This window comes from Semicossyphus pulcher, unplaced genomic scaffold (genome assembly GCF_022749685.1).
Source record: "Semicossyphus pulcher isolate SPU_LCO1_2020_fin unplaced genomic scaffold, fSemPul1.0.p SCAF_18, whole genome shotgun sequence".
Lineage (NCBI taxonomy): Eukaryota > Metazoa > Chordata > Actinopteri > Labriformes > Labridae > Semicossyphus > Semicossyphus pulcher.
In genome coordinates this window covers 23,656,379-23,669,899 of record NW_027211691.1, presented here as the reverse complement: position 1 = coordinate 23,669,899, position 13,521 = coordinate 23,656,379, and the positions used below count along the sequence as shown (strand labels likewise).

The following is a 13,521-nucleotide window of genomic DNA, read 5'->3' as shown; positions in this document are numbered from 1 at the left end:
ACACGCATGTGCAGGGGAGGACCGGCGAACAGATGAAGAGCAGAGAGTGGACTAAAGAAGTGGACGGTGATGGAGCACAGGCGCAAACACATGTCAGCCGTGGTCAGAAATTGATTCTGAATTTGCCGTCTTCCTCCCACGCAAGTTTGTAATACATTTATTTTATAAACAAAATACGTTGTGAGACGTAGCTGTGTTTTGTGCATGTTGGCTACAGAGTTTTAACTTCCTGTTGGCTAATTAGTTAGTTAGCTTTATCAACAATACGACTATAACTGAGCAACACAATATTTTAGATAAAGGCCTAAAGACATGTATGACTGCAGCTAAAACAAAGTTTACAGAGCTTCACAATCCTCATATTACAGTTATTCTTCTATGATAGCCACAAATAGATACATTTGGTGATCGCTAAGCATCGTGCACTCACCATTTTTCCTTCACTTGCTTCCAAACAAACTCTCTCGCTTGCTAGACCTTCAGATTTTTCAGCCCTGTTTCTGCACACAGGTGCAGGCGTGCTTCTACCTGATTTAAGTTGTCAGATAGAACTCTAATACATTTAATGAAAGGTTTAAAAAGTACTCACTCGTAGACGTTCTGTTTTTTGCGCCGGCCTCCCTCGGCAGGGTCAACAACTCCGGACGTGTCGGAGCTCTAAGTCTGCAGAGTGATTTGACCCGGGCATGATGTTACTGCGAAATGAGCTGCGGAGAGATGCTAGCATGTAATTGCCGGTTCTGTTGGGCCGTATGCAGGGCGTCAGCTACAACATCATAGGCTGATGGAGTGAACTGAGAAGCACGGATCTCCGTTTAATGATTGCGGCTAGTTATGCGATTGATTGGATCGCTTTGGGGCACACTTTTTGCACGGACAGCCGCCTTGTCAGGAGCGCTCAGGCTAGATTTAACTACATATCTTGGTTTCTTCATCCACCGGGCCTTTGATTGACACCAAAGATGCTTTGAGATTTTTAATACCTGTCTAAATCTCCTGAGGCTCCACTGGTTTCTCCCTCCCTCCCTCTGCGTACCTCCCACCGTCTCCTTCCCCCGTTGGAAGAAGTTTTGAAAATGTAATAAGAAGCAAAAACTTTGAGTTTCAACGACTTCGAGGCCTCCATTTGGGGAACTTTCTGAATCTGCTGTGTCATCGAAACATGAAGAAAACTGCCTCCCGGCCCCACCCACACCCCCGTAGCCTCGGCGATCAAACACAGGAATGCATTATGAGTGATGGTTGAAAGACATTCAGAAGTTGGTCCTAGGAGGAGGCTCTTATCCTCCCACAGCTGGTCCCCAGAGGAAACATCTGCTTCATAGCAGCATCCAGAACTGAGGTCTCCATTATGGTAAAACCACAAATCTCAGGGCTGATGCTTAGCGGAAAACATCCTGTGAAGAACCGCTCCCCCTCTCTGTGGAGCCTCCTGCGGTCAGCCTCTGCGAGACGCTCCCCCGTCATGCCTGGACTGCTGATAGACATCTGCAAGGGGTTTAGCGGCCTGCTGTGTTTGTGGACTTCAAGCGTTTATAGATGTTGATTTATAGCCGTATTATATTCAGATTTATGATGGTCATAAGAGTTAGAAGAAATTACTTTTTTGTGGAGCCCAGCTGAAATCTTTAAAGTGAAAAATTCAGAGACAAGGCAGCTGATATGGAGAGTTTCCTGAGTTTGAATGAAAACAAGGCTTGTATATGTGGACTGTGCTACTCAGAAGGCTGCTTTAATGCAACATTATCATACATTATGTATTGTATGGCAATGGAGCCGGAGTGCTCTGCTGGACCTGCTGCATTATTACCCCATTCCCAAATCAACCCAGCGTAGTTTCCTCCATATCAGAAAACCTGCTTTACCTGTGATGGGCCTATATCGGCTGTTAACTGAGCTTACTGATATATGAACTAAACTAGAGTGGATTATGTACAATTTGCAGCTTGTTAAATGTATATCATGCACGTGTATGTGTGTGCTTTACACAATGACGCGTCTCCATCTGCTCTCATTGTACAAAACTTAAGCCAAAATAGCCCCCGTGACGGGCGCTGCCATCTTGTGATGGTGACGTCATTTGGAGCCAGAGTCTGTAGCCTCTTCTGCTAATTAAAACACACACTTATTTTACCAAAAAAAACACATCAAGGATTCGGCACGTCGGCTTGTTTAACAGCAGAACAGCTTCTTGTGTTGGTTTGAAGCAGACGTTCACAGATGTGGAAACTTTAATGACTGAGGTGTTAGTTACGTCTCCTCTCGCCGATCCTCCTCTACTCTGCTAATCCAGAACAGATCGGCTGCAGGAGCCGTATTTGTCAACAGAGGACATAGTGTCAGCACTGTCTGCATCACGTGTAGCAGAGCGTCGCAGCCGAGCAGGCAAAGGTCCGCCCTACAACTGGTTGAAAATGTCAAATGATGTTAAAGATTCTTTAGAAAACGGACTTCTGGGTACCTTAGCTGAGTCATATCGCTCCAAACAATGGTGAACGATGGTGAACAAGCCACATAAAAAGTTGTATTTTTATTTCAGCTAAAAAAATCACCATCTTTTTAAAATGTGTATTTTCCCCTCTTAAATCAGCATCCATATTGTTTTCAACACCACATCAGTCTGCCTCTCAAAAGAAACTACAGTAAATGGTACCTTCCAGAACTACAAGCTCCTCTCATTATTTCAGCACTCAAATAGGTTTTTATATTAGTGAAGGTCCTCCAAATGAATGAGAGCCTGCTCCCTCCTGAAGCGGCTGCTGGGGTGAGACAGAGTTGTCAGGCTTAATCAAATTTTACGAACATTTGGGCAATGGCTGTTAGTAATTTCCCACTCTGTTTCAAAGTGACTGAGTGACTGTGCATTTGTGTTTGTCTTTGTGTTAGGTGGTTTGTTTGTGGTTTTTTTTATGGTTTCGGTTATGTAGGCTGCATCTCCACTGTTTGTGTGTATATGTGTGTTGGTGTGTAAATGGCCTGTTAGCCATCTGAAAGCAGTTTCCCTCCCCCAGATGATGAATCCCTCATATGTTTTTGATGTTGTCCATGAAAGCAGTTTGCGCATTTAGACCTGCAGCCGCCGCGCGCCCCATTTCCACTGGCTCATTTATGCACATAATAAAAACCGCTGCACGATTGTATACCCAATTTGCCAGGTGGTTATTGCTTTCTAAATTGAATGAGCCACCCTAAGTGTGATGGTTCGAAGTTGTACGCAGCTTAAAGGCACCATGATAGTTCCACTGATTTCAGACGAAACAGTTGAAGAGCAAAACAACAAAACACACAAAGGACGGTTGACGTGTGAAGAGGAGCTGAATGAGCTGGAGATGCTGCATATTTTTCCCATAGAGAAAGATATTTGGGAGACTTGTCTTGTTTTTTTTCTTGCTGTGACAGCAGCTCGCTGCAATTTGGGACCAATCCTCGCATTTCTATCTTTGTCCCTGACTTTTTACAGTTCTATAAGTTGGATTCACCACATTCTGTGTGTCGCGTGGACATCTGCACACATAGGTTGTGCCCATGTGTGTAGGCGTGCGACAAAGAGGGCATTATACTTTTGTCCGCACTGTGCATAAATAGGATGACGTGCTGAAGTCTGTAGGTGGGCTTGTATGTCTTTGTCTATTCATGACGATGCGTGAGACCCTGGCTCAGCCTCTAAACTCGAGTTTGATGTTTACGTGACCTTGGCCACTTCCATTTCAGTGTTGTGATGCAACTATCCCTTCCTCTCCTCCTCCTCCTCTTATTCTACCGCTCTGACAAGGGGGAGGTGGATCTGCGCTGGAACCCCGAGGTCATTTCACTGCCAAAAAGCAATAAAAATGCACTCCTACTTTTAATAAAGCAATTATAACTCATTGCCGAGTTCAATTAATTTTAACTTTTCCATTAGGAGAGAAGTCTGAAATTGCCTCAGAATTGCAGGATTTTTTTTCTTACAGCAGCAGTACAGATCATGCTTTTCACAGTTGGTTTAAAACTGAATGGAGGTTAGCTCTCATTAACCGCTTCTTTTTTTCTGTGTCACAGTAAGCATCTTACATCCTCTCCAGCAAATGCTGCACACAGTTTGCACACGTGTCCTGTCTTCATTTGTTTTTCTGTTTGTTTTCTCAGGTGCTGTGTATTTGGAAGGAGGCTTGGAGGAGGCCCGGCAGCTCTTTGGAAGATTGCTGTTCAACGGCGAGGTAACTGACACGACGCGCTGCTTCTGCTTCTGTAATCTGCCGCCTTTATTTTAAAGTACACTGTGCACATTAGCGAGATCGTGTTTTTCTTTTTGGACGCTAATGTGTAGGAACATAGAGTCACAGAGACGAGCTGCACACACGCCAGACGAGACCATGTAGATCTGTGGAAGTTCTCACTGTAATGCTTTCGCCAATCTGGTGTCTTGTATTTGTTCAAACCCACACTCTGCATGTTTTGGCAAAGCACCGCAGATTTGATCGATATTGAGGCCTCGCCAGGCTCAGAACATGAGATCTCGCATAAGCTCGCATTAACCTGCAATACTTCTTGACTCTCGGTCTTATTGTTTCATCTTGCATGGCAGCCTACACACAATAAACAGGGGAAAAAATCAGCTTGGAAAATGAACTAGAGGTGTGGAACATTGCAGTTTGCCAGTCTTAAGCAGGACACCTGCTATTGTTTGCGTGTGTGTGTGTGAGATCAGTGGGCATGAATAATAGATAAATGAATCATTATTTGCATTCATCTTGGCAAGAAATGTTATGAATCAATTAAAAGACTTGCAGCGCGTCTTGTTTGGAGCAGCAGGCTTGGTTCTAATTGACGATTGCGGGTGTTTGTCTGAGATTCAGTGGGTGACTCCCGCACACGACAGGACACATGGCGATCCATCAGACATGTTTAAACAGAATGGGATGTCTTTGAGAGACCGGATCAGAGGCTTCAGGACTAAGCCTTTAAAAACCTCACAGCAGAAAACTCCTGGGGAAGATTATCTGTTATTGATGATCATCTGTCCCACTTAAAATGCTGCGAGGATAAAAAAGTCATCTGAAACACCGGCTAACATTTCGTTTGAAATACGAGCCCTTTATTTGTAGATTTTTTCACCTAAATTGACAAAACATCTGTCCTTGATTTTTCTCCCATTCGGATACGAGTGTTTTCTACAGCGTGGGCACCCATTGTGCTCGAGTGCTGACTGCGGAGCATTTGTTTCCAGGTGGAGGGCGGAAACGTCCTTGGTTCTGTTTCGCTGTCACCCTCTGCCCTTGAACATTGACTGCACTTACCAAGTTATTGACGTGTATTCAACTCTCAATTTGTGTGATGAGAGATTCCCTTATGAAAACTGACCTTTTTAAGCTGCTCAACAGATTTAAAAAACGACATATTATCGAGAATCCAACGAATGTATTTTAAAGAGCAGTGCAACATCTATTGGAACAGAGAGAGAATGAGGCAGATTGCTGATCAACACTGCGATTAAAAACAGCAGTCACCAGATAAACAAAGAGAAGCATGCACAAACAAACATGTCTTATAAAACAAAAGAAAGCAACAGCATTCAGCGCGTCTGAATTAATCCAATCACCTGCGTGTTTCCATGATGGTCCAATCAATGATAGGATCTGTAGTGCACTGTTTGTTTCATTTCTTAGGGAGAAAACAGAGAGGAAAATTAGGCATGCTTATGATGGATATTTCAGATACATCCTCCAAAGGCGGCGTCCGCAAGTAGCATGTTTTATGGACATAAAACCTGAAAATAGACAATGAGTGTGTTATAAACGGTAAATGGACTGTACTTATATCGCGCTTTTCTCGTCTTCCGACCGCTCAAAGCGCTTTTACGCTACATGTCACATTCACACACTAATGGCAAAGGCCTAATCTCCAATCAGGGTCCATGCCCATTCATATTTGGGGTGCAATTTAGGCTTCAGTGTCTTGCAAGGACACTTCGACATGTGACTGTAGCAGTCAGGCGTCGAACCCCCAACCTTCCGATGGAGAGACGACTAACTGAGCCACGGCCGTGTTCAGTCTGAGATCAAACCAGTATCTGTTTGATTTAATAATAATAATAGAAATAAAGAGGCGTAGGATAAGGATAAAAAAAAATAGATTAATATTAAAAAAGGGCATTCAAGTTCAGAAATTTTGACATGACTCCAAAGTAGCTTATCCTATCAGTTATAATAATAATTGAGATCCTAACATGTCTACAGTCTAATGGGAGGATGTAAAAGAATGGCTAAAACGAGGATATGTGATCTATATTCTTTGTTCTACATAAAAGTGCCTCAGTCAGCATTTTAAAACCTCTGGAGATGAGTTCGAGCTTTGCAGCTTATGAAAGAAAACAGGAAATTAAATTGGTCAGTACAAGAGTAATAAAAGGATAAACAGCTTTCTCTGAATGAAAGAGATTAGGAACATCATTAAACAGCCAATTGTTCACGAACTCAAAGTTTGATTAGAATAAAACAACAGTTCCTCTCCTTCCTGGAAGATTTCCTGCTGCCAATCAAAGGGTACTTTTTTTAATAGGAGACCTACGACCCTTAATGAGCAAATAATAAACAGATAAGGTCCCAAAATGGAACCCTGTGGAACTACTCCACATATAAAGTCTAGAGTGGAAATAAGTCATAGACGACAGTCATGTAGAAACATTTCCTGTCTCCTGTCTCTGAGTCGAACACCACAGGGCACCACTCAAAATGTATAAACCGCAGGGTTCCGTCGATGGCTCTCAAACTCCATCTTTTAGCTACCGAGAAAGGTAACGACTAAATACCTCTGAGATTGCTAAAAATAAATGCCTTGTCTTCCAGCTCTGCCTCGGGTTGAATTAACTCCTTGTCACACAGCTGGCCAATCTTCCAGTATTTCTCTTGGCTTGGGCTTGCTTGGAGAGTTTGCTATGATGCAGACTCATGTGTGGAAATGGAAACACAAAAAGCACAATTACTGATTGTACCAGTGGCAAAGAAACAAGGTGCCAGTCACATGTGTGTTCTTTAAGGAAGCTTCAACATACACTTCTGCCACTCAGCCCCAGCGTGCCTTCTTATCAAGTTTGGTACTGAGACAATACTCTGTGAAGTCCGAGTTGCACTTCAAAATATTTACACTGTGTAACAATCTGTTTAATACATACAATATACTGAACTCACTCTTAGAGTTTGGTGCTGCACAGCTGAAGATCCTGAATATTGGTTTGAAAGCATGTGACCAAGCCTCCCAAGAAAAGTTGTGCAAACCAAAGTTGACTGATTTTCAACTTTGGCTTGAAAGTTTTTGGCAAAGCAGGCGACGGATTGAAATAGCATGGCTTGTCACCCCCCCCTACTGAATCCTCCTGATGGCCACTCAGTCGTACAAAGCTGAGAGGAGACAGATGGACTCAGACCACAAAGCCAAACACCAGCCGGGTGGTAAGATGATACAGACCAAAGAGATGGACAGACAGAGGGAGAAGACCACTCCAATCCTTTTGTATTCCTAGCGCAACACGTCAGAATTGTTCTTCACACAGCACATTACCAAACTAATGAGATGCTGAACGACCCTACATTTTCCTGCATCACACCCTGGAAGGTTTCACTGCTCCTATTTATGGAACTCTCCTCCATTCACACATGGGTGATCAGTCCCATACCCTCCCTCTCTCTCTGGAACAACAGGATGCCGGCTGGTGCTCCTCTTTCTGCTCCCTCTTGTTTTCTCTGTCTGTACTTTCCATTCTCTTCCCTCTATCGAACACCCCGGGATGTCATTACCCCCACAGATGTTTCGCTCCAGTCCTCTTATGACAAGTCAACACAAAACCTCCACAACTCCGGAGGTAGAATTCAGAATTGACTACCTAAGACAAAGCATGCATGTAATTTCCACCTCAAGACCTAGCCAGACAAACAGCGGCCCGTTCCTTCTCACTGTTATTCTCTAATTGGCATGGCATTCATGGCTGGAGTGCAACAGTTAATTCTATACCCTTTTTTTTTGTCTCTAAACACGTCACCTTTTCTAGCGCTGGTTCCCAAACAACAAGCCGAGGATGGAATCTAGCTTCATTGTGCACAGAAGCCCGCAGGAAACAGTAGATGGTAATTTGCTAATGACATTACTGTGGAGGTTATTAAAGCATCAGCAGAGAGGCAGGAAACATCTACTTCAGGGGGAGCTGCTCCATTGCTCCCAACCTGGACTCAACAGCAGTGCAATATGGCTGGGAAGAGATGTTGATGCCACTGTGCTGTCCCGGGGGAAGGGCCTCCTTTTGAGGAGCAATCACCATAATGATGATCTCACTAGTCGCCCTAGGGCTAAACTGCTGGCTTTTATTAACACCAGCACACGAGCATATGCAGCCAAACACCAAACGTAACAGAGGTTGCTGCGACAGCTCGGATGGTCACCGTGGCACTTTCATGACACTGTAGCCGCCTTCCTCCCTCCCCTACGTCTGCTGGGGGCAGTGCCAGAAATGGCTGCAGAGATGCTTTTAATTAACGGAAGTACTCCCAATATTTCAACCCTTCCCTACCATTTTTTCCCCATTTATATCTTTATTGGAAAATAATCTCAAGCAGATGACAAATCTTGTGTTGTTTTCCAATCATAAAAACACCTCCTCTTCACCCCCGCCCATCCCAAGCTCTCGGAAGAGATCCACAAACATACACAGAATTCATAAAGAGTTATTTTCCTCTGTATGATGCATCGGCGTCAAGAAGGTCGGGAGGCGGGGTTACTGCGTGATCTCGGGGCCACATGATGCTTTAGCTCTCCTTGCAGTAGAGTCAAACTCTTCAGGCTTTACAGCTTTCATGAATGATTCTTCATCCAAGATGCAACCACTAAGATTCTCCTTATACATCCATTTTCGAGGGTTAGATTTTTTTTACATGTGCTATCCCTTTGTAGAAAAACCTCTTAAGGAATGTTTCAGCTTTACTGTGGACACAAGGGACGTGAAATCATTTGGCGAGGATGTAGTCGAAGGTCGATGTGGGTCTAAGGGCTTTGAATAGGCAAAAGCAGCAACATCAAATTCTCGGCTGATATGAGGACACCCTAAAGATGGCATGTGTGATCCTCCAGTGACAGCTACATCCATGCATGCAAAACGACGCTAGCATATTCTTAATTGAGTTGTTTTGCAGATAAATACCAGCACTTTAGGTGTTAGTTGTATTTGATAAACATGACTTACTTTGATATTGTTATGGTCTCTTGGTACACCAGTAGAGTGTGCTAGGCTTACATGCTCATACGGGTGAAAGGCTGGCTCCACACTAAGGCCACCTCACTGGCTTGCGGCAGCAGTAACCCCCTGTCTCTGCTGGGGGGATTAAAGCTTTTGCATAAACACAGATCTTTCATTTTTGTTCCCTTTTTGAAAGAAAACTCGCTGGATATGAGTGTTTCTGAGAATGAATGAGTGTTTCTATTTTCTGTTACATAAACCACAAACATGCACTCCACTTCTCTTTCCACTCGGGCACTTTTTACCACTTCAACACCCCAATTTCCCTTCCCTGTTCCCTGTTTATATCCATGCAATTTGTATGCTGTGTCCTGTGACAACTGCAGCTAGCGTTTCCAGCGTTTGAATGAGAGTGCCTCCGATGCTGGTGTCCTTGGTGTGGTATTGGCTTGGAGAATGAATGCATGTGCATTCACCATTCACATACACATTTTCTGCCCACACACTCAGGATCTGTAAAACTCCTGCTCATCACTCCAACAATACGCTGTGTGATAGACTTCAGAGTTAGTTTTCCCATATTTTGCGCATCACCTTGACCGCTCGCTGACAGGAGCCTCCGTTTTGGACTTGGGGCTGCTTTTGTGTTGCTATCGATCAGCGACGCTATCTCTTATCGATTCCTCTGCTGCACTACTGTGTTTGATGGATTGATTGGCAGCATGTAGCTAGAGACCAATTTGTCAAGGAGCATTGGACCTTGTCAGAGAGGAGCACCATTATGTCCCAATCATGGATGGCCAACATTCCCAGGGGTGTGTGGGGGTAGAGAGAGAGAGTGTGTGGGTAGCGGTGTTGCCTATTCACGGTTGGCTTGAGAGCCCTGATCATGTGCAAGACTGAGCCTGCGTCTCGGCTCCCCCGTGGGTTCTCGCAGCGCTGATTGAAGCCCACCTTAAATCGTAGATCATAGGCGGCTTCGCAGAGCTGCCTTTCATTCCGCAGTTAATTTCAACTCTCGTTACGACTAGGCCGCTGACATTCAAATAAACATGTTTGCATATGCTTCTTGCCTTCCTTTATTTCTGTTTGTAGCACAAGAGCTCCATCCTCCAAATGGCTGTGATTCAGCTGCTGCGCATGATGATTTGTGCCCCCAGTAATTATACCTTCCTCGTGCTGGGAGAGAGAGAGAGCGAGTAGGGAGGGAGGGAGGGAGGAAAAAAACCTGTTGTTATTCTTAAATCCCCACTCGATGCTGGCTTAATCATTGTCTGCCTTGTCTTTGGAATGGCTGTAATTGAAACATTAGCTGTTCGGGTCTATATACAGCATGTGGGCGGATCGCGTGCGCCCTGTGGACGGATTTTAATCATAAGCCTTGATCACAAGCTGAAGCAACTTTGCGTCCTCTTTGCTTTTTTTAGTATCTGCTGATTTCTTTTGCCTCGTCGTCTGCACGTGTGTGTCCCGTGTTTCATGTGTATTTCAGGGCGATTTGTGCCGCTACAAAATCACTACGTCGAAGGCGAGCGATCCATTAGCAAGTGCTATTGACTTTCCTTTAAGTGATGCCATCCTGCACAGCCAAGAACGCCATGTTGTATTCACAAGCAGGCTCCGTGTTGACTTGATACCTGCTCTGTGTTTAGTGCTTTTTCTACTCCAGTCCCCGGCTAAGAGACAGGCAACCAAAAGGAAGCATTTGCTCAAACATATTGACCACTTTCATGAATTTTTCATTGGCCGCTCAAGGCGATGGGTTGCCAGCTAGGTGGGTTGCGAAGATGAGGCGCCCATTCCATGCCGCTGACCACACACAACCCCCCCGCGGGCTAGCGCTGCATTTCAAAGGTTTATCTCCTTGAACCTTTTAAACACCTGAGTGATACTGTACTTTAAGGCCCTCGCCACATCTCTATCACTGCTATGACTCACCCAACATTAGACCCCAGGCCCAAAACGGCTTCTGACTGGCGTTGTCCTTGGCAACAACTTGAGCCGAAGCTTATATTCCCTCTCCCTCCTTCTCCACGCTGTGTGTTTTTGAGGCTCTGTCTCTGTACCATTCGATCCTATAAGGTTACCTCAGAGCGGGGTCGGGGAAACATGTTGATGATGCACATATTCCTCTCCACAGGCAGGGGAGGCAGATAGAGTCCAGCACTGTCAGTGTGTGCCTCCAGAGACAGCACACCTCTCAAAGCCAGATCCCGCCAACCCCGCCAACCGTAACACCTCCGCGCCTTCCGCTCCAATCCACATCCCCAGCCCCCGACCTCCCTCCCAAGTGGGTGGTCGATATACAGACTCCTTGGTCTCAAAATGAGATGCTGACTCATTTGCCGTTTTATTTCACCGCCCCCCCGCTGGGGCTGCTGATGGCACCTAAAAGCACTTGGCCTCAGCGATGCACAGTGTCCCTGACATGGAGCCATCTGTGGTGCATCATCACGACCTCATTCTTTTTTAATCCGCAAGGAAATCATAAATAATATAACTTGTTCATAAAGAGTTAAGAAACAGAGCTGCTGTGTGTGCTGAGGGGCGGGTCGTAGTCTTTGTAGTTGGGTTAGGAAGAAAATGTAGATACTCCTGATTATAGCGATATTATGTTTGTGATACTGTATCGATTCTCCAAACCACAGCATCATCTTTAATTAATAGATTTAATGTTTTTCCTTATATAATATGGGGCAGTAGCTGAGTCTATAGGGGCCTGGCTTGGGAACCGGAGGGTGGCCAGTCCTGGTATGGACCAACCGTGGAGTTGGGGCTGGGAGCTGGAGAGGTGCCAGGTCCTTTCCCGGGCGCTGTCGAGGTGCCCTTGAGCAAGGCACCGAGTCCCCATCTCTCCATTAGCGCCTGTCCATTTGATCCTTTCGTGCATGTGTGTATGAGCGTGAAAGAATCGAATGTTTGTGTCAGTGTGTCCTCTCCATCAGCCAGTAAAACGTCTCAGTTCTCAGAAAGTGCACGAGGCAGATGATATTTAATAAAAGAAACATTTGACCACTTAGAAATCAACATTTGTTACATAAGTTGTTTGTTCTAAAGCCGGGGCTTTATGCATCGCACTTGTACCGTTAAGAGTACGCTGGCATTTGTAAAGAATTTAATACCTTTTTCCTAGAAACATTACATAATACACATTTTTCAAGTTTGTTTTTTTGTACTGTAAACAAAGCCGATCCTCACACTGTAAGCTCTTCTCTCTAACACCCTGTCTTTCCTGTCTTTGCAGGACCTACGGGAGGTCTGGCTCAACTTCCCTCCACACCCTCTGCAGGTGAGCGTAGATCAATTTCATTATTGACGTTTAGTTTTGGCTCATTAGAACACACATCACATCTTTGAAGTTTTCCAGCCTCGATGTAGGGTGTTCCTTGTGTGTGTGTGTTGCTAACAGAGGTGGGCAAGCTGTTAGTTATTTTGCCTGAGGCTGACTGACTTCTTTAAAGCTGTCACACGGCCCCCAGTAGCCTCCACTCGTCTCCATTGTTCTGCCCCTGTGTGTCGCTGCTCGCCATTTTGGTCGAGCCCCTAATCCGCTGTTTTCATTCACTCACTCACTCACTCTCTCTTCCTCAGCATCGCTCCTTTCTCTCCCCTCTCTCCTCTTCTCCGCCACCGTGCCTCTTGACTCACCCTCTCTGCCTCCTCGCTCCGTCTCTCTGTTCTACCGTTCTTTCGCTTTGCATGATCTGCCCAGAAACATTGAACATGTCAACAGTGTTTGTTTGAAATTAGGATTTGGAAGAAGAGATCAAAGATGCCATAACAGGATTACAGTCCCGAATCACATGGGGCCTCCAGGGACCGTCAGCCATCCTTCCCTCTGATGTGTTTGTGTGGGGAAAGTGTTTCTTTGTGTGCATGCCGAGACTCGTCTTTAAGCAGTTTATTCATCTCCCTGCGTCTGCGCGAGTGTTGCTGCATCTTCAAATGTACACTTTTGCATGTCAATGAGCGTTTGCTTCCTGTCTGCTTGTATGTAGTATTTATGTTTGTTTTTCCTCATCTTCACCTCCTGACCCCCGTGTTTTTCATCCCTTCCGCCTGACTGATAAAGTTGAGCCTGTCAGCGCTCAAAATAAACCCGCTGTATCCAGCAGCCTGTTTTCCCGGTGAGTTGCACAGCAGAGGCCCCAGCGGCGGGCTCGGCGGGTAAGGGTGGAGCCCCGGGGTCAGCCCTACAACCGCTCTGTGGTGCGAGGGGGGAACCTCCACAGTGTGCTGCATGAGTAGTCATTAGCTGCTTCAGAGCTGCGGCCTCATTACCACACACTGCGCGTGGCTGAGGTTTCCTCTGGGTGGTC

The 13,521-nt window shown here is 45.4% G+C and overlaps 1 protein-coding gene across 1 annotated transcript in view; it reads left to right on the top strand.

Moving 5' to 3' along the window:
• The window catches only part of drosha (drosha ribonuclease III), a 115,677-nt gene that overhangs the window by 62,560 nt on the left and 39,596 nt on the right, over positions 1 to 13,521 (top strand). Inside the window, exons 23-24 of the mRNA XM_069667781.1 lie at positions 4,126 to 4,196; positions 12,447 to 12,491. Of these exons, the coding sequence (XP_069523882.1) occupies positions 4,126 to 4,196; positions 12,447 to 12,491 (116 nt within the window). The remainder of the gene's footprint in view (positions 1 to 4,125; positions 4,197 to 12,446; positions 12,492 to 13,521) is intronic.